The following is a 24633-nucleotide window of genomic DNA, read 5'->3' as shown; positions in this document are numbered from 1 at the left end:
CTCTGAGCTGGCCAACACAGCCTCCCACTGCTCGAGAGACGGATCACGCATAATATTCGCCGGTGGCAGCGCTATGCTACAGCTCCATAATGTGTGGTCGTAGGTTGCCAGTTCCTGGCACCATTCACATACCGGCTCAATGTCCGGGTAGATTTTGCCTAACATGTATGGGTTGAAGAACGATCACAGATTGCTGGTTCTTCCTCCTCCTCTTTCACATCATCATCATCATCATAACATAGCCACCACCATCATCATAATCATCATTGACGCCGTTGTTGTCATCATCGGGCTTCATCTTGTTGCGGGTATTAAGCTCAACAGCTTCTGGTAAGTCAAGCCTAACTCGATTGCTTACATGACACCGAGGAAAACAGCCGAGAGAGAACTAGGTCAGTTCAAAACGCGTCTCCTAGGATGCCCCATATTTATCCCCTGATTTCCCCTTATTAACCCCCCGGAACAAATGTACGCCCGCACAGCCGAGACGCGCAGAGCCGTGCTCCTGGCATCGCTGCGCGCACAACGCCCTGACACATACAAGCACCGTGCGGCGACGTCGTAATGAGATTTGAGAAGCGCGAACTGCGCCGTAAACAGGGTCAAACCGGAACCAAGAGCGCGATACAAGGCGTCTCGCAAGACAGATGGCCCAGAGGACGCAACAACAGTAGCAACAAAAAAAAAACACCAAAAGCACGGAGAGCTATATTTTCTTATAAATGGCGCCTTCATTCCCTCCTTCCGCAATTTGTGCGCTCAGGTACAAATCCAGGTGTCTACTAGCGACAAGCTTAGAACAAGGCTCATATTTTAAAGTTCTCTTTTTGTCCCTTCCATATCTTTCAGAGCTTAAGGTATGCGACGCAGCTTAACTATTCTAAGAGCGAAGCTTTCCTCCTCTAACGTCCCAAAAAGAAACAAAAATAAATTAACCGGACACGAACCGGAGCGTGCACGCTCCCTCGTTGCATTCGGTTTAATTTGCACAATTCGCATAGCGAAACGCGCAGTTCCCATTTAGCGAAGGGGACCTAACAAAGCAGCCTCGGACGATGACGACGAGTCGTGACTGGGGCAGGCGCCGCGAAGATTCTCTGAGCAACGCGTGCGAGAACGAAGGAGGCTGAGGAGGGAGAGAGCAACCTCTTCCCTCCCCCAATACTCCCGCTGGCTTCCGATTCTCGGAGTTAGAAGAGAGAGAGGGGGGCGGTATTTCCAAATTTATACCCGAAAGAAACAACGCGGTTAGTGGGAGTGTCGGCAGAGGAGGGCGGCGGTTGTTAGAGAAACGTGCGAGTCCTGGACCTCAGAACACGCACATCAAGCCGCCAAAGAAACAGGCATCGCACTCTTTCTCCTCCAGCCACCCCCAAAACAGTGGCTCGCCGCGGAAACAGCGGGTGGAGTCGGATGTGATTAGTGAGGTGGAACTGGCGCACATGTTCGTCACGCGACAACAGACAGTTCGTGATTCGCAGGCGCCACACGTGTCACTGTCGTCGGCCATTACGAAGGGTCGGAGCACGGGTGGCGGATAACAACGAACCGCTGTTTCGTGCGCAGATTTGTTAAATTCTCGCCGCTGTTGGCAGATGACGTCAGCTGTATACTGACGCGCTGTGTAGAAGTCGTGAAAACAACAATAACAACAACAAAAGTAGTGCGAGTGAGGGATTTCGTTGCAAAGGAAACTGAACAAAGGAGACCTCAGAGAGAGAAGGATAAAAAGAGAGGGTGAAGACATTACGAGAAGAAAAGATAAATGTGAGAGAAGTAATGATAAACAGAAATGTCGCTATTTTGGAGCAGCACGATTTCCAAACGCCGCATTATACAAGATGCGCGCCCATAAAAGTCCGCTGTATATAAATACGCGCGCTGCCGTCATCCTTCCAGAGTTGAGGACGACGATAGCAGCGGCGCGGATCAGCTACCGCCGAGGCAAGCCACACCACAGTACGCCACGATTCAGCAGAGAAGAGGCCTTCCAGGAGAATGGCCTCCCCATTTTTTCTCCTTTATTTTTTTCTTCTAAGAGTCCGTCTTGCCTTTTTGGAGACCAACAGGCCAGCAGCCTCTTCGCGCGGTTTCTTCGTGCGTCTGTTTTCTCTATACGGCTGTTTTTGCACTTCGCTGTTATTTTTTTTACCGCGCAGCAAAGCGCTCCTGCTTTTTGAACTGCCCGCCGTTCTCATTTTGAGAACGTTTGCCTTGCTAATGCCCATGCAGGCAGTCACCAAACCTTCAAGTGCAAAAACGAAGAGAAGGCAAAGAGAAAAAAGCAGAGACAGGCAGGTAAATAACAAAAAAGTAGTGGTGAAGAAGACGAGGCGAAAAAAGAAACGAAAAAGAAAGGGCAATACCACAAGGACGCAACAGGCGCGCCACGTGTAAGAGACTAGGCGTACCAAACGAATGGAACGCGGTCGGATGGCAACGGCCCGCGTTGCGCAACGTCGCGCTAAGCAGTCTCACTAGCCCGGAGCGGACAAGGGAGTGTAGGAGCGGGAAATGGAAGGCAGTGGAGAACATCACCGCGCTCACTTTCACGCCGACGCGAAAGCGTGGGTATAAATCTAGGCGCGCGAGCCAGGTACACGAGAGGAGAGGAAGAAAAAAAGCGGAAAATAAAAAGAGGAGGCTCGTAGCCAGTCACGCCTAATGATGTCCCACAGTGGCTTTCTAGCGGCCCATTTCCAGATCCACCCCCCATCACCTCCGCTTACTTCACTCCGCTCTTTCTCAGTCGTAAAAAAAAAGCAGAACTATGCAGAAACGTCTCAACATATTTTTAGTTTTTGTTTCGTTCACGGCATTCGCTCAAACGAAGGGTCCCGCGTCGCGTCGGCAGCGAAGCCAATGTGCCCGGGCGTGGACAGGGGGCGCTCGTGGCCGTGGCTCCGAGGCACGCGTGTGCAGCGGACTTCAAGCGGTGGTTATGAAGGCGGGGCACGCTAGACTGTGCCCACGAGGCCAATAGGCCAGGAGCCGCACTGTATATACTACATCTCATAAGTTCCTTGCAGTGCTATGGAACGCACAGATCTCTTCAGCCAATCGGGAGAGTGCGTTAAACGTGTTCCTCCGCGAGTGATCGTGCTCGCGGCGTACACAGATATGATTAGAAAAGAGGCTAAATCGACGCTGTCTACGTACCATAAACTTATGCACGGTTCAAACGCCAAAAGCAAGCAGTTTGCGGGATGCTGTGCCATTTGTCGCATTCTTCTTTTTTTTTCAGCTCAGCGCATGCAAACGGAGACGCAAAGATAAGCTCAGCCCAGTGGCGCCATCTGGTTATTGGAAAGTAAGCCATTTATTTGTCAAGAAATTGACGTTCGTGTCAGGGCTAGGAGCGGGGGAATCGTCACTCTAAATAAAAACTAAATCGAACTTATCGATTATATGTATTGTTAATGGCGAGATGAGACGAAGCGAAAACCCGGTGGCCCATTTACGGCCAGTGAACGTGCTGAAAACGACAGTAACAACGACGAATTCGGTCCGAGGGGGTCCTGCTGCGAAGGGGGCCGCCAATTTGGAAACGATGTTAGAACATACGGAATACTCGTGCACGCTAAACTCCGGAAATTGAGTATGCAACATGAGCGTATGGTAAGGCCCGATATGAAATAACGTTCCGCGCATGCTCACTTTATAGCACGCTGTCCCATGTAAGTATATGCCTATTTTATACTGACACTACATGCTGCAGCGTCGGAACATCGCATGTGCACTCGTCGCAGCTTTGGTAGTGCTGCAAGGAACTATACTGAGATGGAGTATGTACTGTATGCATGTATGTACTGGCAAGAGATGAGAATAGACGAGGTTGCGTCACCCGTTTTCTTTTTCGCTCCAGGTGACTCTCGAGGAAAAGGAGCAAGGTAGGGAGAGAGAGAGAGAGAGAGAGAGAGAGAGAGAGAGAGAGGGGGAGAAACTGCAGCGTGTCGTCACAATCTGGGCGACCGGCACGTGGTCCGACTGCAGCGCCTCACGCTGCGCATTTAAATTTATGCCGGTGCACACTTAAGAAGCCTTCACTTCGGCGTCCCCCATAGCCCATAGTGCACCTTTGGGAAGTAACGACCGGTAGGCTTCTGGAAGGGTGGACTTGAGTGTGAAGCTAAGCTCGCAGGGTTCTCGTGGTGATAAATTAGTCCGTACGGCTTCTTGATTCTTGTTTTTTTTTAGTTCTCAGGAAGAAAAGCAAAGAAAGTAAGTTGTTTGCTTCGCGCCGATTTCTGCACACAGAAGCTACTTTGTTTATGGCCTGAGCTGCCGCTGTTTTTTCCCCCCTTTGCAGTCAAAAATTAAACAGACTGTACAAGTAGAAATTCTTTCGTTATGCACATCATCAAGTATATTCAATTCACATCTCATGCTTTCTCAAACTATGCAAGCCTTTTATTTTATTTAGCAAACACTGTTTATTAAAGAGCTACAAGTACAGAGCACGTCTCTTGAAATAGTTTTCTCTAGCTGTAGGCGGCGACCTTCACAGATATCTGTTAATGATTACCGTTTATTCACTCAGCCACAACCCGCTGTCGTTTAATTCCCTCTTTTAGACACGATCTGCACTGAACCAAATGAAACACTCTGTGTTTCACTGACGGAAGCCCCTGTCAGGCTGAGCGATCTATCTCGTTAAAGAGCTTACTGTTAGCGATACATTAATGAAAGTGAAATACATTAGGAGCGTTCTGGGAATAAAGGAAGGGAAAAGAAAGCGGTACTGAGCTGAACCTTTCCATTCCTGAGGATGAGAAGGCGCTGAAGAAACGAAGAGAAGGCTTGCTATACGTAGCAAGCCACGGCTTCGCAGTGTTTACTCCCCGAAGTGGAGCACCGCGCTAAAACGGGCCGATCACGTTCACCCAGGGGCTGCGGGCCGCCGATAAGGCAACGATATAGGGGCTGGATAAGCCGGCTCACTCTGGCCAGGCAAACAGAACCAAGGACGGGCTAAGGAACAACCCGCTCGCTAAAGGACGCCACGCCCGGCTTCGGAAGGCGGCCCAAGAGGAGCCTACGGAGAAAGATATTGAGGCTCAATGAAAGCAACGCACAAAATCGTTGAGGTTGCGGCACATGCACTTACTTTGTAAGGCGAAGTTTGTGAGTACGAGCCATTGACTCGCCAACAAGCTTTATTTTTTCTTTTGTAAGTATAGAGATTCAGTGACACATGCACATAAAAAAATGCAGAGATGAGTTCTATTCATTGCCAGGTCTTTTGAATGTTCCGTTTTTCAAGCATTGCTGCAACATAATAAACGAAAATGTGAAGAAAAAAAATGACGATAGATTTTCGTAGTTACGTCAAATGCGAATCAGGCCCGCTAGCCCTGTGTGGTCATTGTTAATCGCGGTTACACTCTGTTACTCATAGTACTGCTACATGAATAAAGTTGCATATCAAGTTCATTTTGCATGTTGTGCGAGTTTGAACTGCATGTATGAAGTACAGTAGGTGCATGGCACAACAGTCGTTCTATGCATGTATATCAGTCACTGATCCCGTTCCGCAGGAAAGCCGCAGTCGTCGGTGGTGTTCTTAGTTGGAAAAGCAGGAGGACCACCTGCCACCTAGGTCACGCGACACTGTGACGTCATCACAACCTTCCAGGTTGCCACAAGCAGGCTTGAGACCGACAAACACCGCCGGAATCAGTTAGTGGAGGTCTTATCGCACTAAAAGAAGCGCGCCATTAAGTGCGGGCATTAAGTATGGGCGCATGTAGCTTGCAGCACGGCTACGCGCAGCTGCCCTCAGTGCTACGCGATCAAGCATTTGTAGCGGGAATTATTTAGGCGAGTTCTCGTGAGGTGGTTAACTCCATAGCGAGGAAGACTAACTGCAACAACAGCGGACTGAAGATGTAACAAATTCCGCACACGGATGGGGGGCTTGGGCGCGCTGCTCCAGCCTGCTTTATAGTGTTCTGTCACAATACATGGGAGGCGCTCGTCTCACCGTTGTGGCGCTACCTCATTCTACAATCGACGCCTTTGCCGATGCACCATTTGGCTGCCAATGCAAACACTAGGCAACTTGCTGGATGCGCTATGGCATGGAAAGCTTTTGTTATGAGTTGCAGGTGCCAAATATTAAGCTGATGAAAATTAAAAACAACAGAAAAGTCTCATCTCTAGGAATAAACTGCGACCCTAAAACGGCCCGGGGAACTTCTAAACCGAGACGGACTCAGCATCGGAGCAGTAGTAAAAAAATGAGGCTCTTGCAGGGCCCACAAAGAAAGGACAACGACCAGAACAAAGGGCACCGTCAAGCGTTTCAATAATCAGCGACATTATGTCGAGTCTGTGGCCGTGCATGGAAAGAAAATAAAGAAAGAAAAGAAAGCCAACCGCGTACGCTTTTCTTTCCATTCCTTTGTCGTTTACTATCAATCGCCTGCCTCAAATGTCAACCTGTCCCATCTATTTTCCGAACAAAATTTCTTACGCTATTGCGCCATGTTGCATCACATATTTCATTGCAATCTCAACTGTCCGGCATGCGACGCTTGTAGATGTCAGGAAAAAAAAACTGGCAGTGGCTTAACTTGGCTAACCCGGCAATTCAGCGACAAGCAAGCACACCTGCTAAGTGTCTGAGGCTAGTCCATGGCAGCTCCGATACTAGCTCGCGACAGCCGTTCTATATATGTATACCCACACGACCACGTGGCTATGACGTGGTATCACATGGTCTTACGACACCCCCATCGGATGTCACCACGTGGCTTCACATCACCCCTTCGGATGTTGGTGAGGTCAAAGGTCAACCCAAAGGTCACCCAATGTCAAAGGTCAGGGGTCAAGGGTTCGACGCAATAACTGTACCACATACGGTCATACACGGCTAACGTGGTTGGGTTGAAGGTCGTTCAAGGTCATTCTCTGGCCTACGTGACGACTGCTTTACCTAGCGTAGTGAAGTTTTTCGCTTCGAAAAAAAAAATCATCGTGCGCACTTCTCTGCCTTTGTACTCGCTCCAACACTGGGAGCCAGCCGGGCGCCTTAATCGTGCACCATTCTCGTGCTTGGGCGAACCTGGCCTGCACTAGTGTCAAGAAAAATAAATAAAACTACCCACAGTGGCCTCGAGTTTCCGTTGTCCACAAAGAGATTCCATTGCTCCTTAAGTGTCTGAAGCCTGCTAGGACCCTAGGACCGTTCACACAGATGATGCAAAGCGATGAGAAAACGCTGCATCAATGCTTCCTTTACTACGTTCACATTATTTGGTGCCCATTTCTTGATGCACAGTAGCCAAATTTTTCTTTTTTTCCGCTTTCTGCCTCATTAATCGAGAACTCCGCAGGGTTGTCAGAACATTTTGAGCTGAAAGTCCGATATTGGTTAGAGTCGCGTCTCCCAGACACAACAAACCCTTCTTGAAAATGCTCATTGGAACCATGCCAAAAACTGTTATATGTCCTGTATGTTTGTACATTTTTTTTGTTGAAAGTGCCCTCGTATTGTTTCTTTCGTTTGTTTTATTAACGTGAACAAGTATATCACTGCCAAGCTTCTGTAGGGTGCGCCGGCCTCGTCAAGCCTTGCCACTGGCTTTTTGCCGGTGCACCCAACATCGCCATGATGTTAAATAAATATATTCTGATTCTGATTCTGATCTCAAAACATCAAACCGGAACCGAAACTCAGATCGCGACCAGGGATGATGGTTCACGTCATGCAACGATGACCTCACAAAAAATATTAGAAAGAAACTCGTACGGGCGTTGAACGGACTGAAGCAGCAATTGAAAATCATGAGCACTTTCAAAAAATATCTGAGACCAATACAAGCCTCAACATTCTGTCAGTGAATGGAAGAGCGGGTATTAGTAACGTGCCAAGAATGTCCGTGACATCGAAAATGCAGTGCTGCACGTAGAAATAATCTGAAATGAGGCCGCCAAGGCGGCAGACATGAAAATCGATTTGCACAATGTTCTAAAGGTGCCAAAATTGGTGGAAGTAATAATAAACGAGAAAGAAAAACCTACAGTATAAGTTTCAATAAAATGTGGCAAGCTTGAAGAACCCCAGAGCGGCCCTTTAACTATTTCTTCGTCCTACTTACGTTTATGTTCAGCGCTTGTGTTAAGGTGTGAAACAAAGTTCCGAATCTTGCGTTTGCTTTCCCGGCGACCATTCGTTCTAATTTAAAAGAGCAAGCCTTCCGTTTTCCGATGGAGCAGATTAGGGGCCTCCCACCGCTGCCTCGAGCGCCCCCAACCGTGAAGTAAGAAAACTGCGCCGATCAGGAACGTTTATACGCAATTCCTAGGAAGAAAGAACGCCACCGTGGTTCCCTCCACTTCGGGGGTGATAAATTTTCATCATACGCGCAGAGCTGCTCTTCCTTGCGTTTTACAGATGAACGAAAAGAGGGAAGACAGGGGATTTGAGACACATTCCGAGCGCTCGGCCTCGGAATGTTGCAGGCGAGAGCTTTAGGGGGCAGGGCCCAATTAAAATACAGCGGTCCGTTTTTCACGGAAGAAGTAAAACTTACGCGAAAAAAAAATGTAGAGGAAGAGATTAAGGCTCGTGCTCAAATTACACCTTGCCCGAAACCAAGGATCAAATTAGGGAGGCAAATGCGATTCGGAAGGACACACTGTAATGCTGATCGCTGAACGCATGAACACGAAAATTTATACCCACAAGTCTCGCTTCTGGACCTCGCCCCTAGAGAGATTTTTTTTAAAGTGGTAAAAAGAAGCCGAAAAAAAAGTAAATGAGCGAAGAGGAAAAAGGAATCCTGATAACAATGGGCACCGGCCCCAAACGCAAAAAAATAAATAATTTCGCGCGAAACATCTCTGCCGAGCAAAGCGCAAAGGCACGAGGAGCAACTCGCTTTAAGGGTTGGAGCTGCTTCGAAGGCAAGTATTAATCTTGGGGTCTCATTAATAAAAGAATCCCTAACGAGCAGTTCAACCGCGTTCTTCAGGGGCACCTCTTTTTGTTGTTCGGTCTTGCGCCTTACTCTCTTTGCGCCATCGGAAGTCTTGCCACGTTTGCGCAAAAGGGAGCTGGCGAGAAGAGCAGCAACGGAGCACAGAAAAGAGAATAGGAGGGGAAGGGGGGGGGGGGACTTCACAGTTCCCTGCGGGTTACCGTACAATCACGAGAGTCGGTATCATCGGTTTCCACGAGGGCGCTTTCCACTGCTGAGAGCGAAGCCGGCGAGCTAGAGGTAGGAGGTTGGCAGCGCAGCGAAGCTTTATAGCGGGGCTAGGAGCTATAGAAAATATGAAAGCGTGATTGCAGTGCGCATGGTGCTAACATGCGAGCGAAAATTGGCAGTGGCTAACCCTGGAATTCAGCGAAAAGCAAGGGCGCTTCCTAAGCGTCTGAGGCTCGTCCAAGGCAGCTCCGTTACACCACACGACCACGTGGCTATGATGTGGTATCACACGGTCTTACGACACCCCCATCGGATGTCATTACGTGGCTTCACATGCCCCCATCGAATGTTCCTAAGGTCCAAGGTCAAGCCAAAGGTCACCAAAGGTCGAAGGTAAAAGGTGAACTAAAGGTTATGGGTCAAGATCAGGGGCCAAGGGTTCGACACCATAACTGTACCACATACGGCCATACACGGCTAACGTGGTTGGGCTGAAGGTCGTTCAAGGTCATTCTCCGGCCTACGCGACGACTGCTTTACCTAGCGTAGAGAAGCTTCTCGCTCCAATATGCCTTCACGCATCCTGGTGAAGTTGGCTTTTAACAACTCCGGCCCGAAGAAACTCAGCCTTTCGTCAAAAGCCCACGGGCTGCTTTTTAACAGTTTTCAAACAAGCGTGATCCATTGTTTTTCAGCCCACTTGAGTCACACTTGTATCTAATAAAGAGTATCTAGCTATAATTATTATTATTGTAGTTGCTGTTATTATCATGAAAGAAGAAAAAAAGAAAGCAAAACGTATGTGAAGAGCTGTCTTTGCCACGCTGCTGTCAATAACTGCTCTTCATAATCGTGAACACTTTTAGCCTTCAGCTCGTTTTTGTTGCTAAGATTCCTTCGCAGAAATAGACAAAAGATAACGCGAGCAACAGGGACGTAGCTGTACCTGCCTTTGACAACCCCGGCGTTTTGTAAGCAAGCACTCTACGTGCCAGCTGCTCGTTTATTTCAAGAAAATCGCAACATTTCGCCGTCAAACTCAGCATGTCTTTCGTTTATTTTTTGAAGGCAAGTTGAATTTGCGTGGAAAAAACGCCGAGAAAAATACCAATGACGGAATCTCTGTCGGCCTTTGTATATACTGCCGAGAAAGAAAAAAAATCCCGACGGGAACATTCACAGCCCTTTCCTTGTAAATTGTTTACCCAGAAATAATACCCGCAACGAAAATAAAACGCAGCTATAAAAAAGGAAGATACGACGAGAAGCTGGAACATTATCAGGACTTGCAAAAGCTAATCGCGGCCTTCATTACCGCGCAGAAAAGTAGCAGAAAGCTGAGCACGCAACTGCCGCGATGGCGTGTGTTTTATTCTATACATGCATGCGCTCGAAGCAGCCTGCTAACGACAATAAATTAAATGAAAAACACTCGGTGCTTTTTTACGCTGCCAGTCAGCTGTCGACAGACACGCCTTCCTCCTTAATATCGCCCCGGTGCACGCTCAATGGCGTGGGATATTTATAGCCTGCGCCATTATACGCAGCCTGTCAGCAGCGCTGTACGCCGCCTTTGCGCAACTGACGTGAAGGCCAGGCTCACGGAATATGAAGGAAGAAAACGGCGCTGGCCCATCAGTATGAAAAGCGAAAACCGCAGCAAGACTCCTCTCGGGCATCTCAGAGGCAAGCGCGGTTCGCTGCATGAACAGCAAAGACGCGAGCGATTACAAGCGCCCTCGATACGCTTCCAAATGCGAGTAGTGTAGCTACCGTGAATGCACCCGGATGAGAAAGAACAAATAGGCAAAGACAGATGAGAGGTTGGTGGTCACTGAAGATCATAAACAGTCCAGAGAGAAATACGGCCTGAATTAGTTCCGTTGAATCGAGATGAAAGACGGAAGCGTTCAGCTCGACTCACTGCTGATAATAATATTCATAATAATAATAATAATAATAATAATAATAATAATAATAATAATAATAATAATAATAATAATAATTGGTTTTGGGGGGAAAGGAAATGGCGCAGTATCTGTCTCATATATCGTCGGACACCTGAACCGCGCCGTAAGGGAAGGGATAAAGGAGGGAGTGAAAGAAGAAAGGAAGAAGAGGTGCCGTAGTGGAGGGCTCCGGAACAATTTCGACCACCTGGGGATCTTTAAAGTGCACTGACATCGCACAGCACAAGGGCGCCTTAGCGTTTTTTCTCCATAAAAACGCAGCCGCCGCGGTCGGTTTCGAACCCGGGAACTCACCGACGATTAGAAAAACAAAAATCAAAACAAAACTCGCAGCTGTAGGCAGCCGCTAATATGATAATCGCTTTTGATGATAATATTGAATTTTTACGGCGCAAGGGCAGGTTTGGCCAGAGAGCACTATGGCACAAGATAGTTTTCATTGCGCAAGGTAGGGTCAGAGACCCATTTCCCAAGCATTTCACCCTAAAGAAGCCGAGCACCCCACCAGGCGAAAGGTTGTACCCACTGTATCACCGGTGGGTACCCGGCGATACTGGGGATCGAACCCCGCACCTTCCGCAAGCCAAGCGGATGCTCAGACGACAGGGCCACCGCTGCGGTGTATGATAATCATTCATATTTTATGCGTTATTATTTGTCTTCTGCCGAAGAATGCGTGTGATGTCGCTATGCCGTCACTCATGACGTCACTGATCGGACCACTCAACGTGACGAGTTGCCATGGCAGCTTGAAGTGACATCATGCGTGGCATCCCTTCATGCTGACCAATAGGCGTGCCGCGATGATGTCGCAGGAGCGGGGAAAACGCGCCCTCAACAGCTGTCGCTGAAGGAAGCTGCGCTCTGCCCACATTTATGTTGGTAAGCTACAGAGATAAGCCGGTATCGCTAGATAAGGCTCAAGCTAAACTTGCATACCCAGCTTTATAGTTTATGGGGGTCTTAACGTCCGAAAGCGACTCAGGTTATGAGGGACGCCGTAGTGAAGGGCTCCGGAAATTTCGAACACCTGGGGTTCTTTAACGTGCACTCACATCGCGCAGTACACGGGACTCAAGCATCTCGCCTGCATCGAAATTCGACAGCCGCGGCCGCAATCGAACTCGCGTCTTTCGGGTCAGCAGTCGAGCACCATAACCACTGAGTCATCTTTTCGGCTCGCATAGACAGGTTTAATGTTGGTCTCTGAACGGATCGAGCCATAGCGGACGTCCTGACAGTGCCGCCTAGCAGGTGGCGTCATCGAGATTCGAAAAAAAAGTGCATTAAAGACTTCTGCGGCCGACACGCAGGCGTGCAGAACTCGCAGTAACCGACTGACTAAATCTAAAAAAAAGAAATAAAGCAATGCAACCTCAGTGTTTTCGAGACGCCAACGTAAATCAGCCGAAACTGATATTGTTTATATTAGGCGAGCAAGCGATGGCATTGGCCAGATAGGTGATGAAAGCATGATAGAGAAGCTGCTGGTCGACAGCGTTTTCTCGACTCCCAGCCCAAAACAACAGCCTCTCTACATTCGCTTGCGTCCACTTCTGCCTTGCCTCCAGGCAGTATTCTCCCATATTTTTATGCTTCTCCACATCCTCCTTGTCCGCTGGCTCTTTTGCCAAAGAAAAAAAAATTCTACGAGCGCCAGCTAGATTAAAGTTGTAGATGATCGTCCAAGCCATTAAGAAGACCACGGGTCTTTAACCGTTCTAGCTTCCGACCAAGACAGTAAAGAAGCATTACACAGCTAAGTACTTGCCTTCTAGCAAAAAACAAAAAACAAAAACAAGAGCACTTAACGAAACCTTTATTAACATAACAAGCAGTGGGTGACACTGGGAACCGAACAGATTAAAAAAAACAAGAAAACATCTGCTTGCATACTAAGTTTACGGAAAACCAGCAAGGCATAACATTGCAGTGCTTCGTTTCTGGATTAAACGAGTTCCATACAATGCCGCTCCAGGCGATCACTCATGTCGGTGCCATTCGGCCGACGGCATCAAAAAAGAAGTGGGTTGCATGAGGCAAGGAGTCTGTTCGTGCGTGTGAGTGAGCCGCGACGTTAAGCGAAGTGGACAAAGGAGGCCCGCTTCTTGCTGTGGTTGCGTGCAGTGCGCTGGCTAGCTTTCTTTTCATTTTATAATATGAAATGCTGCAAGCAACTACTACGATCTTCCGCTTGAACGCATGGCGTTTATGTTGCCATTCGCGCTACTATTTGTTTACGTAGACAGAGCCGTGTACACGTGTTACCTCTCCGACGCGCCTTCATGCACTGCGCCGTTTTGACGTTCACAGCGAAAGCTGTTACAGGAAGCCTCTCCAGAGCGGAGCTTGACCGTGGAGACTCAATCCATGGTCACGTGACCGGATGTTAACGGACACAAAATCAAGGTCACGTGACCATGATGAGGTCGCAGGTCACCACGTGACCAGCGCAAGGCCCGTGGGGGTGCGGTAGCCGCAGTTCGACTATACCACACAGTACAGATCATACTACAGGCAACCTGCTATGAAGTTTGCCATGCTGATCGCAGCGCCGTAACACAGCCTAGCGAGAGAAGCAAGAAGTTTTTAGGCGCACTCGTAGTAACTTTGCATGACCCCTGCCTACGGTAGGTTCCGCGCTTTGCCGAAGCAACGCCTGGCGTGCATCAGCTAAGTGGGCTACGTCGACAGCACTTAGGCAAGGAACGTTAATAGTCAAACGAATGCGGTCTCGTTTTTATCGCGAGCCAAGCGGCTGACGGCAGCAGTGTTCAGGCGCGCTGTGGGGCCAACTGCAGCGCCGCCTGGGGCACTTCAGGTTGCCCATAGGTCTGAGCAGATAGGAAAAGACAGGCAGCAGTACAGCAGAGCAGCGTAGACACTTGGCTATTTTTCTTTTTCTGAGGTCCAGGGTAAAGTACACTTGGCCCGACATCAACACAGTAATGCAGTGTCGGCTACGTGGGCGGTTGTTTCACACCGAAACGCTGCTCTCCTTGAAGACGGCGTCGACAGAACCAGACGATACCGTCGTAGCGACATCACTCGTCACTAGCCGCGTTTACAAAAGTGCGACAGTAGCGCATCCCATTTCTTAGCGTATCCCGCGAAGCCAATGCGTTGCTGTGTACACGTACCGCATAAAGTCTGGCAGGAAAGTGACCCTTCACCCATTGATCGTGACAGAGGGGTAGCGCATCGGCTCCGCGAGATACGCTAGGAAATGCGATGCGTTACTGTCGCATTCATGTAAACGCAGCTACTGCGGGTGTCGTATAGCAACTCTCGTTTGGTCGTGTCTCGGAGAAGAATGACGCGCACTGAAGTGGAGAGTCAGCATGCAGGTAGCGAGCTCCAAGACAGACTGCACCTTGCGCAGAAGACCTACTTGAAAACGCCAATCACGACCCCCCCCCCCCCCCTCTCCAAAACGATCTCAGGCATTAAAATCCGGCATTCTGATTGGCAGAAAACAACTAGCATGTTAGCTGATCGTGTTTCCACTTGCCGCGTTCAGGCACACTGTGAGACAGCGGAGCCCGCGTGTGATGAAAGAATCTCAGGGATACCTGACTTAACGTTTCTCGCGAAAATTGTACTTGCATACGTGCGCACGCGATTTTTTGTGCATTTATTGTTTCATGATCACGAGCCTCATCTGGAGTAGCCTGGCAAGTAACGAGGCCAGGGGTAGGAAACTACTGTTAGTTTCAACTTATACTACAGGAGCGAACCTTCTAACAGGAGGAGAATTGATGTTTAAAAATGACTCGTTGCACACGCACCAACGCGATCGGCTGCGGCCAATTGGTCTGAGCCACCGGGAAACGAAGCTGCTCTGTTTTTGCCGGCGGTGGTTCGAAGCCTGCTCGGGGACTCAGTTTTTTGCCTCCGGGATACCGTCTCCATGACGATACAATGCTTCAGTTGGGTTTCTTTCGGCCGCTATGGGAGGAACTGGCGGTGACGTCTGGTTGGCTTGATTTGGTTTTTGGGGAAAGGAAATGGCGCAGTATCTGTCTCATATGTCGTTGGACACCTGAACCGCGCCGTAGGGGAAGGGATAAAGGAGGGAGTGAACGAAGAAAGGAAGAAAGAGGTGCCGCAGTGGAGGGCTCCGGAATAAATTCGACCACCTGGGAATCTTTAACGTGCACTGACATCGCACAGCACACGGGCACCTTAGCATTTTGCCTCCATATAAACACAGCCGCCGCGGTCGGGTTCGAACGCGGGAACTCCGGAACAGTAGTCGAGCGCGCTAACCACTGAGTCACCGCGGCGAGTTGGCTGGATAATATCTAAAGGAAGTTTCCTACCTCTGACCAGGCTAACATCTCCAAGTTTTTAGTAAGGAATGTCACCTCTCCCTTTTTTTAAGCGATATTTATTGCCTCAGGGCATAAAGATTACGAAATGAGAGATGAGGAGGATGCTTTATCTGCTCACTGCCACACCCACTGTCTTCGAATGCTTGGAATCACACTCTAAGCAAAAAAAGGACTAACTGCACAGCTTAGAATGCCAACGAACGGTTACTCCCTAGGCAGTGACCGTACGCTAGGTAGCAACCGGCGAGTCGAAACTCCTTAGGGAGACTGACAGTGTCTTCTTGCAGTTAGTATTTTACAGGAGTAATGACTTCGCTTTACGGGACAGGTGGCTGCGGCAACGCAGCTAGTCGGCTGAGGACGAGCCCTCGTATACAGCGTTTAGTCCCTTCCGACTCAGCGGGACATCGCCCGATTGAAGGTCTCCGCGGGAGGGAGAGGGCGTCGGGAGAGGAGACTCACGTGACATCGCACGCGTGGTCGAGGCGTCGTTCCCGCGCAGCTGAGCGACGAGAGAGACGAGCGAGCGATCCCTCAGCGGCGGGCCGCGGGCCTGCTGCAGCCGGTGCGGGGAGGGGCGCCACGCGGCCCGCGACAGGGCGGCGCAGCGGCGGCGCTCGGGCGGCGGAGGCACCACCACGACGACGACGACGGATGCTGCCCAGCGACGGCGGCCAAGGAGACGACGAGCCCAAGCGGTTCTCCCTCGAGTGCCGATGTCGCCCGCCGGTACGCTCCTCCTGCTCCTCCGCGGCCGCCACTCATGTCACTCGGGCCGCGCTCTGCCCCGACAGACACACGCGCAGCACTCGCGCTTGTGGCGGGACGTGCACAGACAGCTGGGTGGTGCGCGAAGAGCGTCCCCGAGGAGGTGACCAGCAGCCAGAGACCGGCTGTTTGTGTTGCCGTTGACCTCGGCCGGAGAAGCACCCGGTGTTCTGCCTTTCTCACTTCTTCGAACCCGGCAGCGTCCCTGTACAACCAACGACGTCAACGACTACGTCTTCGCGCGACGAACGGCGCGTGTGGGAAACTCGCACAAAGTTGCGAACTCCTGCTCTCGGAAACAGAGTGGGGGGCCTTCCTTTTCCGCTTTCAGCGAGGGCTCCTGGACACGTCTACAATTAACGCCTCTTCCGTCCAGAGCTGGTAAAGAAGCTCGCCAGCACCGATATCACACGGCGCTTGGCTTCGCACTAAAGGTGCGGAGCCGGTTCCTTGCGTGAGAAAATAAGAAAGTTTCGCTTGTCCAGCAATCCTATAAGTGCAGCCCTGGTCTGCGCGACAGGCTAAATCTCGAGCAGAGAAGAGTGAAGTGCTGTCACAGCTTTCCAATAGAGCAAGCCTCTTTGTGTCTTCCAACTGCAGCAAGCCAGTACTCTTTAGCGCGAAGGCTTTGTGCGAGATGAGACGTGTGCCAGATGCGACAGGAAGACTGGATGTCCCAGCTATCGTTAGCTGCCAAAGAGTGCTTTCTTATTACACGGGCCACCTTTTGCGAATGTTTCACGAAGGAGGCACAAATAAACAACAGTCCTAGAGCGCTCAAGACCCGATGTAAAGTATGGGAATCGAAATGCACCAGAAGGAAGGAGGTCGGGCCTTTCCGCGAAATAAGGATGAACACATCAAACTGTGCGACTTGCGTGAGAGAGAAGAGATTCAAGAGAAGGACAGCTCCGTTGCGTTAAACTTAGCTTTCACACTGAGGGCGCATTCTCCCGCAATGTATCGACAAACCGATTAACCTGCTCCGTCATGAGAGACGCCAAATGAACCGGTGAAAGACCCAGACGCGTTGTAAAACAAGTGTCAGGCTTTTTTTCCGAAGTAAGCTCCAAACTGAAAGCGATACCTCTGTTCAGTGGCGGCAGCCGCGAACTAACAGAAGCCAGGAAAACAGCAAGCACCACTAGCGTTCCGAATGAGCGAAAAAGTAAAGTTCAGCGACCGCGACGCGAACTGGCAGTCGAAACGAACGCAACAATATTTCGCGGACGAACAGCAAGAAACATCCACCAGCGCGCCAACGGGACTGTCCGAAACGATACTCGGAAAAAAATCGAAATGCGATCCGGAAACCTAGAACACAGCTAGCTGTCCCGCCGAAGACAGAAGCGCGGGACAGGGACCACTGTCATGTCCAACACGCGCGTCTGAACGCTCGGCGAGACGTTGCAGTGGCGTATCTCTGCGCACTTTCAGGTCACCATGGACAAAAACACATGGGAACAGTACTTGAAACCACTCGAGTGTCACGGACGCTTTGCAGCTCTACAAGCTTTGTACGTCTCACAACACGCACGGGGCAAAGATCTCACGGCCGAAGAGAGAGAAAACTGAGCAGCTGTCGAAGGAAACCAGGAGGAACACGGGAGTCCGGACGGCGTGTGTGGAACCCAGGCGCGACACACAAAACAGTGACAGGGTCAGAGAACGCCCAAAGAAGGAGACAAAGAAGGCACACAGTCACTTGCACGCACGCAGGGAAGAAGGCAGAGAAAGGGCAAACGGTCGGCACCGCTCGCACACCTCCTGGTTTCGCTTTGCTCTCACGCGAGAACGTTGACGTCGACCGGCGTCGGGCGCACGAGACGGCGGGGCGCGCCGACTTCGACGACGACGAAGGCGCGCGCGCGCGAGGAACCGCCAAAAAAAAAAACTCTCACACACACAACACGGCGGCGGCGACAACAAAAACGACCACAACAAAGCAGCACACCCGCTCGAAAAACTGGGCCGCGGCGCGTCCACGCCAGTCGAAGCACGGGGCCGCTTTGCGCTTGCGCCCCGCGCGACGGACGCTGGACGAAGAGCGCGCGCCAGACGGCGGCGCAGTCGGCCCCGGGTCTCCCTCTCCCCTCTTCCCGAATGAGGAGTGTAGAGGGAGGACCGCGCAGGCGCATTGTTCGGCGGCCGCTTCCTCCCCTCCCCCCTTCCCTCCCTCCATCCTTCTCCAGACACAGTCTTCTTCCTCTCCATCTCCCATTGGGTCCTCTTTGAGGAATCTCCCCACGCTCCTATATAGGGAAGAGGAGGGATCACGGACCAACTTCCCACGACGACGCGCGCCGCCGCCGTGATGCGCTGCAATGCGCGACCGGCCAGCTGCTGTTAGCGAAGACGAGAGGCGCTCGCATTCGGCTGTGGCCAACGGGCACTTTGGTCAATTGGTCGACCACTCGCGGTTGCGCGACAAACGCCCTTCGGAGAAATCCGCCGGTAACTGCTGAGAAGAAAAGGTCTGTGGAACTTTCGCTTACGCTTATAGCGTGTCTGATGTTTTTGATTCCTTAACTCAGCCGTATTCTTGAGAAACCCAGCTAGTTCGGGAGATGAACGAAAAATACAGGCAGATGACGTAAAGCCTTTTCTCGCGTACAAGCGCACATGCGAGGAAAGATAAGTACGAAACTTAAGCGGCTCCTGATAGTAACCAGTCAAGTAAGGCAGAATTTATCCTTACTCTTCTCAAAATGCAAAGCCCTTCCCCTGACCTGGACTTCAGCCCTTTTCGAAATAAAAGAACCTCCAGCCCCTTAATATCTTCTCTCCACAATCGTGAAACAAGTAAGGCGCAACAATGCCGAAGGTAAGCGCAACTATATACAGGCAGTTGCGCTCATGTACATATATGTTCTAGGGCTACTCAGGGATGGAGAAATAAAGTCAGAAGCTACGCCACCGCATCACCGCTATGCATCACGCTGTCAAGCATCCAACGGAGAGCATAAAAACAGAAGTTATTAGCAGTACCGTTTAATGAGAAAATCATCAATTATTCTTTGCGTCGGAAGTGCCTCAGAATTTGGTCCGAAATGTTTGATTAAAGCAAGTGCAGATGTTTGGTAGAGCTGACTGATTCGAATGTGCAATGCCACTGCAGAAGCCTGACCCGTATGGTAGCAAAGCACCAGCCACAGGCATAGGAGGAGGAGAAGAAAAGGCAAGGAGGTTGATCGGAAGAATAACCGGTTTGCTACTCTGCACGGGGGGAAAGGGGTGAGGGGATGTAAACGTCATTTGGCGCTCTGAGGTAACGCTTCCTGAGCTGTGCCGTAAACACGCGTGTCCTAAACAGGCACAGTCGCAAAGCAACCACCGATGGAGGAGTGCTCTCCACGTGAAAAGGAAAAAAAAATTGAAAATAACCAATTTAGATAGCCAGGATTGTTGGTTACTCTCGAGAAAGGCGAGCCAACAAGACATTACTTGTTAGCACTACGAGACCATCATTGCCTTGATTATAATATTTCCATCGAAAAAAAAAAACACACCGTTAGGCATTTCGTGTTCGCTTGCGTTCCAAATCAGCAGTTCATTTTCCAGCACTTTTTATGGGAGGTTTTCGACAGTTTGATGTACGTGTACAACGCGACTAGGAAATTGCGCCGGATAGGCAGTCGTCCCATCCTACACACGTGACGTTCCCGCGTGCATAGCTGCACTTTAAGCTGACGATTCTTAGTAAGCTCCCAAGAGGCGTTAACTTAGCTCCATTGAGCGTGATTACTTTTTACACTGCCATCTCGTCCGCTTAACGACGAGCCTAAATGAAACGTCGGTATCCTCCAGCGCATCGTGGCCATCGCAGCTCCGGGCAGCTCATCAGGGTCACCGCAATAATAAAGGCTCGACGGCGCGTGCGGTGAATAGGTCACACTCGCGCTGCTTAATTCCGTCTCGAGCCTGGCCGTCCAGCGAGACCTCACCCCCGCTGCTGGCGATATTTGCGAACAGTCCCGAATAGGGCGTTATCGCTCATTTCCTATCTTTTACGGCGCGCAGCCATTAGAGAGGTCCGCTAGAAGCAAACGCGAAGAAGAGAGACGCCGACCGCCGTGCTCGCAGCGACGACAGAAAGCGAAGTCGCCGGGCCGCGAAGGCCGGAAACGGTGTTAACGAGTTCGAAAAAAAAAAAGACGGTCATTCGAGTCTGCTCTCGAGGGACCAATCCTTAACGAGCCAGGGAGAAAGCGCGGGCCCGCACAGTGCGCACGCCAGCGAGCGCTCCGGCGTTCATTTAGGTGGCGCGAGCCGCAGTTTTAAAGCGTCCGAAAACCGGGAAGGGAGAGAGACCGGAAGGAGAGCTAAGGCGGCGATCAAACGAAGCCGGTGGAAAAGATTGCGATCTCCCAAAGAAGTGCCAGCCAAGAAAGTGGAGAGAGAAAGAAGAAAAGAAATGGGAGGAAGAGGGAAGCGGAAGTAGACGAAGGGGGAGAGGGCAGGGAAGAAAGGGGAAAGTGCGCAATCTTGACACAATGGCTCGAAGCTGGAGAAGGCGATGAGGAAGCTGGGAGGCACAAAGGGACGGCGGCGCGAAGGGAAAATAAGGAAGAAGAAAAGGGAACAGAAGAGGAGTTCCAGAGCGGGGGCGGCGGCCCGCACTCTCGAAGGAAGAAGCGGCGGCGAAGGCGGAAGGGGGAAGCGGAAACCGCGAGGAGCGCAAGGCGGAAGTTATACGACGACCGGACCATAGCGGGCAGTCGACGCGTCGTCGTTGTCGTCGCCCTCTTCACCGTCGCTGTTGGGTCATCTTCATCCACCAGCCACCCCGGCACCACCCGTCCTCTCTACTGAAGGGGGCAGCAGTGCGCTTCCTTTTGATTCGCGCCGAGGAGACTGGACGGCAATCCCTGCGATTCCCGTGCGCGCAGTTCCATGCAGCAAAGAACGGAGCTGTAGTCGCAGTCGAGTCCGGTCAGTAGGGTAAAAGGGATTCAAACCTGGTATACACTACGTGAAGTACAGAAGTGTTTTATACAACCGACTGCGCTCCTTGACATTTCGCAGTGTAAAAATAAAGCAAAACAAAACAGGAAAGGCTACGCTCACAACTGCAACTTCCTAAGGCACCTTAACAGCACATACGTTTCAGACATCGCCAAGCAAAGTGCTAAACCCGAAGTATCCACACATTCTGCAGAGGAGGGAGTTTTGAGCGAGTGGGTTTTGCCCGATCAGAATCCCCTTCCTTTGTAGTAGTCTGCCAGCTAGAATACAAGGCTAACCTCACCAGCGTTGATTAAACTTTGCCTCCAATTCCTCGTTTCAAACAATACTGCTGCGTCGTTGTAGGAGCGCGAAAGAAAACCGCCGCAAAACCTCGTTGCCAAACAAGGTCTCTCATACAGAGATACCTTGCAGGTGTATGCCAGCAAGCGCATCTGGTGCAGTGAGAAAAGCACAGAGCAGGCGGAGTCGAGCTACCATTATAGGCGCCCGGAGATCCGTAATACGACTACAGCCGCTGGAATTGCGGATGAAGTCGCACCCTGCCTCGCGCAGCGCGGTAACGACGTGTCCGTCCACTATTTACGCAGCGTTCGACCCTGCCGCCAGCGTTGCACGGAATTATCGCGCCTTACGTCCGCTCCGCGCCCGCGCGGGAGCAGAGCCTGGCACGAGAGAGGAGAAAAGGGAAACTGGGTCACGAGGCATCCAGGGCTGCGGCAGAGCACCCCGGTCTGCGCTCTCTCCATCGCTCTCGCTCCAACCCACCCGCCCCTACTCACTGGGCTGATGCGCAGCAGTGCACAACGGGCACCCATGGCTGGTTCTCCTTCCATGCCATGCGCCTCCCTTTTGATTTCCTCTCGATTTTTTATAAATGAAAACTAAAAGAAAAGCGTTGGTTTGGTCTTGGTGTCTGCACATGACGCATTGGTAAAGCTACTAATCACATTACGCTGACCACGACGGGAGGAAATGAGATGTGCAAAGGATACGGCCGCTGAATAATGTAGACCCGCAGCGCGGCGTTTCTCCTTTTTTTTTTAGAATTTGCTTGCCCGCACATTCAACAAAAAGTCATTAGTGTCACGCTCACTTTTTTTTTTTTACCAGGCAAAAGCTAGCTGCTTTTTTTAAACCATAACGTTGGTACTCCTGAGTAATAAATCCCAGACAGAGTAAATGGTTCAATAGGACGCGCGCCGGTCACAAGTCCTCGGCTAGTTAAACCTGCACCCCTTACCGCGGTGCAGGTTTACGTGAAAAATGTGTCAGCACTGCTTACTACGCTTATACGAGGGGAGGGGGGGGGGGAGCAAAAACCGTTCCCGAACTGCTACAAAGCTATGCAACGGCAATATGCATGTCAAGAGAAAAGCGTTACGAAGCCTTCAACGTCGTATGTTTTCTGACAGCCGGACGGAAAATAAGGCTGCTCAATTGGCTCTACGCGATAGACACCGTAAAACAGAGCTTTCCACAGAAGGCGACAAGAAGTAAAAGCAATGTGTGAAACGAAACTGCGCAAAGGCAAAAATGCAGCAAAAAGTCGAACGATACCATGTCGTAGGAGGCACACATGTCAAAAGGTCAGATGACGCATTAGGTTACCTTGTCATCTGTGTTTTGCATAACCAACTCCAGTTCGATGTTTTTGACTTTCGAGCGTCACTGGCAGCCCTAAATGAATACTGATCTATTGTATATGTTTACATACTGAACGGCATTTATAGGAGTGCCTTGAGTGAACAGCATGTGAGCACAACCTCATCCTGCTTAAATCAGCCGTCGCTAGAGATCTGACAAGCCGAAAAACGTTACAGCAGCGAAACGTAACCAAAAAGAAAACAATAGCAAGAATCGATGAATCTAATATTCAAAACAGCCAAGTGTGCAAATTGATGGTTACCACATTCTACTAGTCTTAGCTCTTATTATTCACAGACGTACAAAAATAAAATTCCAAGAAGGGGGAAATATTGCAGAGGAAATGAACAGTAGTGGTAAGCCACGTCAGAAGCAAATACGCCCGAGTTTTTTGCGTTCTAGAATTCACAAACCAGTGATAGCACGCGAGAAACATATTATGTAGTATATAAAAAAAAGGCTGAGTTCATTAAGAACAAGCAATATTCTTGAATCTGGATTGTATGCAAATCATCCACATATGCACATCTTGAGCTGAGGATTGAAAATATCAAGTAAGGATTTCCGAATGTTTTCGCTTGATATTTATTTACTATCTTAATAAGGAAGCATTCAACGATGAGTAAAAAAGAGTTAACTGCCTCCACAGACGTTCACCAAACACCCGACTCTTACATGAGGCTACATGAAACGACAAAATGGAATAGACGAAATGTGGAAACTTGAAACTAGGTACAAATCAATAGATGTAGCCTCTTCAGAAGTACAACTACCAATACACAAGAAAAAAATAAAAAGATATACTCACGTTTCCGTGATAACCACGGTGAATATGCAGGAAAATTAAAATAAATGCTAACACTTTATGCTTAAAGAGCGTAAGGCACAGTACACTGGCTACCAATCGAAGCGGCATAACTAGAGCACAAAAATGACGTGTGCAAGAAACGTAAAAGCACGAGAGTTCTCTGCTGGGCGAGAACTGAACTGACAATGATGACCACCCGAAAGGCACGAAAGGCATCAGTGAAAAGCCAACTAAAGGGGAACAAAAAAGAGGTTTCCATTTATTTCCGCCCGTCTATAGCACTACTCTACGAGGATGTGCGAAAAGTAAACCTAAAAGGACAACCGCAATTAGAAAACCTTTTGCTTTTCTTAATCCTCACATCTTCATTGAACACATAGACGAGAGGGGCAGGAAAGAAGAAATAGGAGATGACAGGAACACGTGAGACTCGTTGAACGCGGATGCATTTGTACCACCTTTAGCGGTTCAGCGCTTGGTTCAGCTTCCCGATATTTTCCCGCTTCCTTCCCTTGAGCGTGCTTTTTGGTCGGCCAAGTTTTTGCGCGCCCACGACTTCAGGAAGGAAGGTTATGTGCCAAAGGAGCGGCAGTCCATCGATTGGTGTGAATACATTTCTGCGAACTCTGTTAATTGCTTCTAGCTGCGCTTGTCAATAAGCCCGAATCTAAGGACGCGAAATCTAAACTTACTCGGTGCACCCACCACTGAAGTGGCTTACACAGAAAGTGCGCACAAAACTACCGCTCACGCTTCGACACACACGCAAACACATTATCCGCAAGACTAGGCGTCCATAGGACATTATACAAAATTGCGCTTTAAAATTGCACACAAATTTTCACTACGTGTTCCTGGTAACGACTGTTAGACTTATTTTACACTGCTGCTTCTTCTATAGTTGTGATCATTCGAGAAGCGCATACTGCGACAGTTTATGCCAGCTTAGGCGATACTTTGCCAATTTATGCCAGCTCACAGAGAAG

At 50.0% G+C, this 24633-nt stretch overlaps 1 protein-coding gene across 5 annotated transcripts in view; it reads right to left on the bottom strand.

Annotated features, from left to right (window-relative positions):
* Camta (Calmodulin-binding transcription activator) overlaps positions 1-24633 on the bottom strand; it is a 388479-nt gene that overhangs the window by 238017 nt on the left and 125829 nt on the right. Inside the window, exon 1 of one of the 5 annotated variants that reach the window (XM_077653408.1) lies at positions 15922-18119. The exons of the other annotated variants lie outside the window; for them this stretch is intronic. Within the exon in view, the coding sequence (XP_077509534.1) occupies positions 15922-15928 (7 nt within the window). The 5' untranslated portion in view covers positions 15929-18119. Of the gene's footprint in view, positions 1-15921; positions 18120-24633 lie in introns of those variants that run through there. 5 annotated transcript variants of the gene reach the window in all.

The sequence above is a fragment of the Amblyomma americanum genome, chromosome 2 (assembly GCF_052857255.1).
Source record: "Amblyomma americanum isolate KBUSLIRL-KWMA chromosome 2, ASM5285725v1, whole genome shotgun sequence".
Taxonomy (NCBI): domain Eukaryota; kingdom Metazoa; phylum Arthropoda; class Arachnida; order Ixodida; family Ixodidae; genus Amblyomma; species Amblyomma americanum.
Note: the sequence above shows the minus strand (reverse complement) of the source record. Positions and strands in the feature narration are given on the sequence as shown.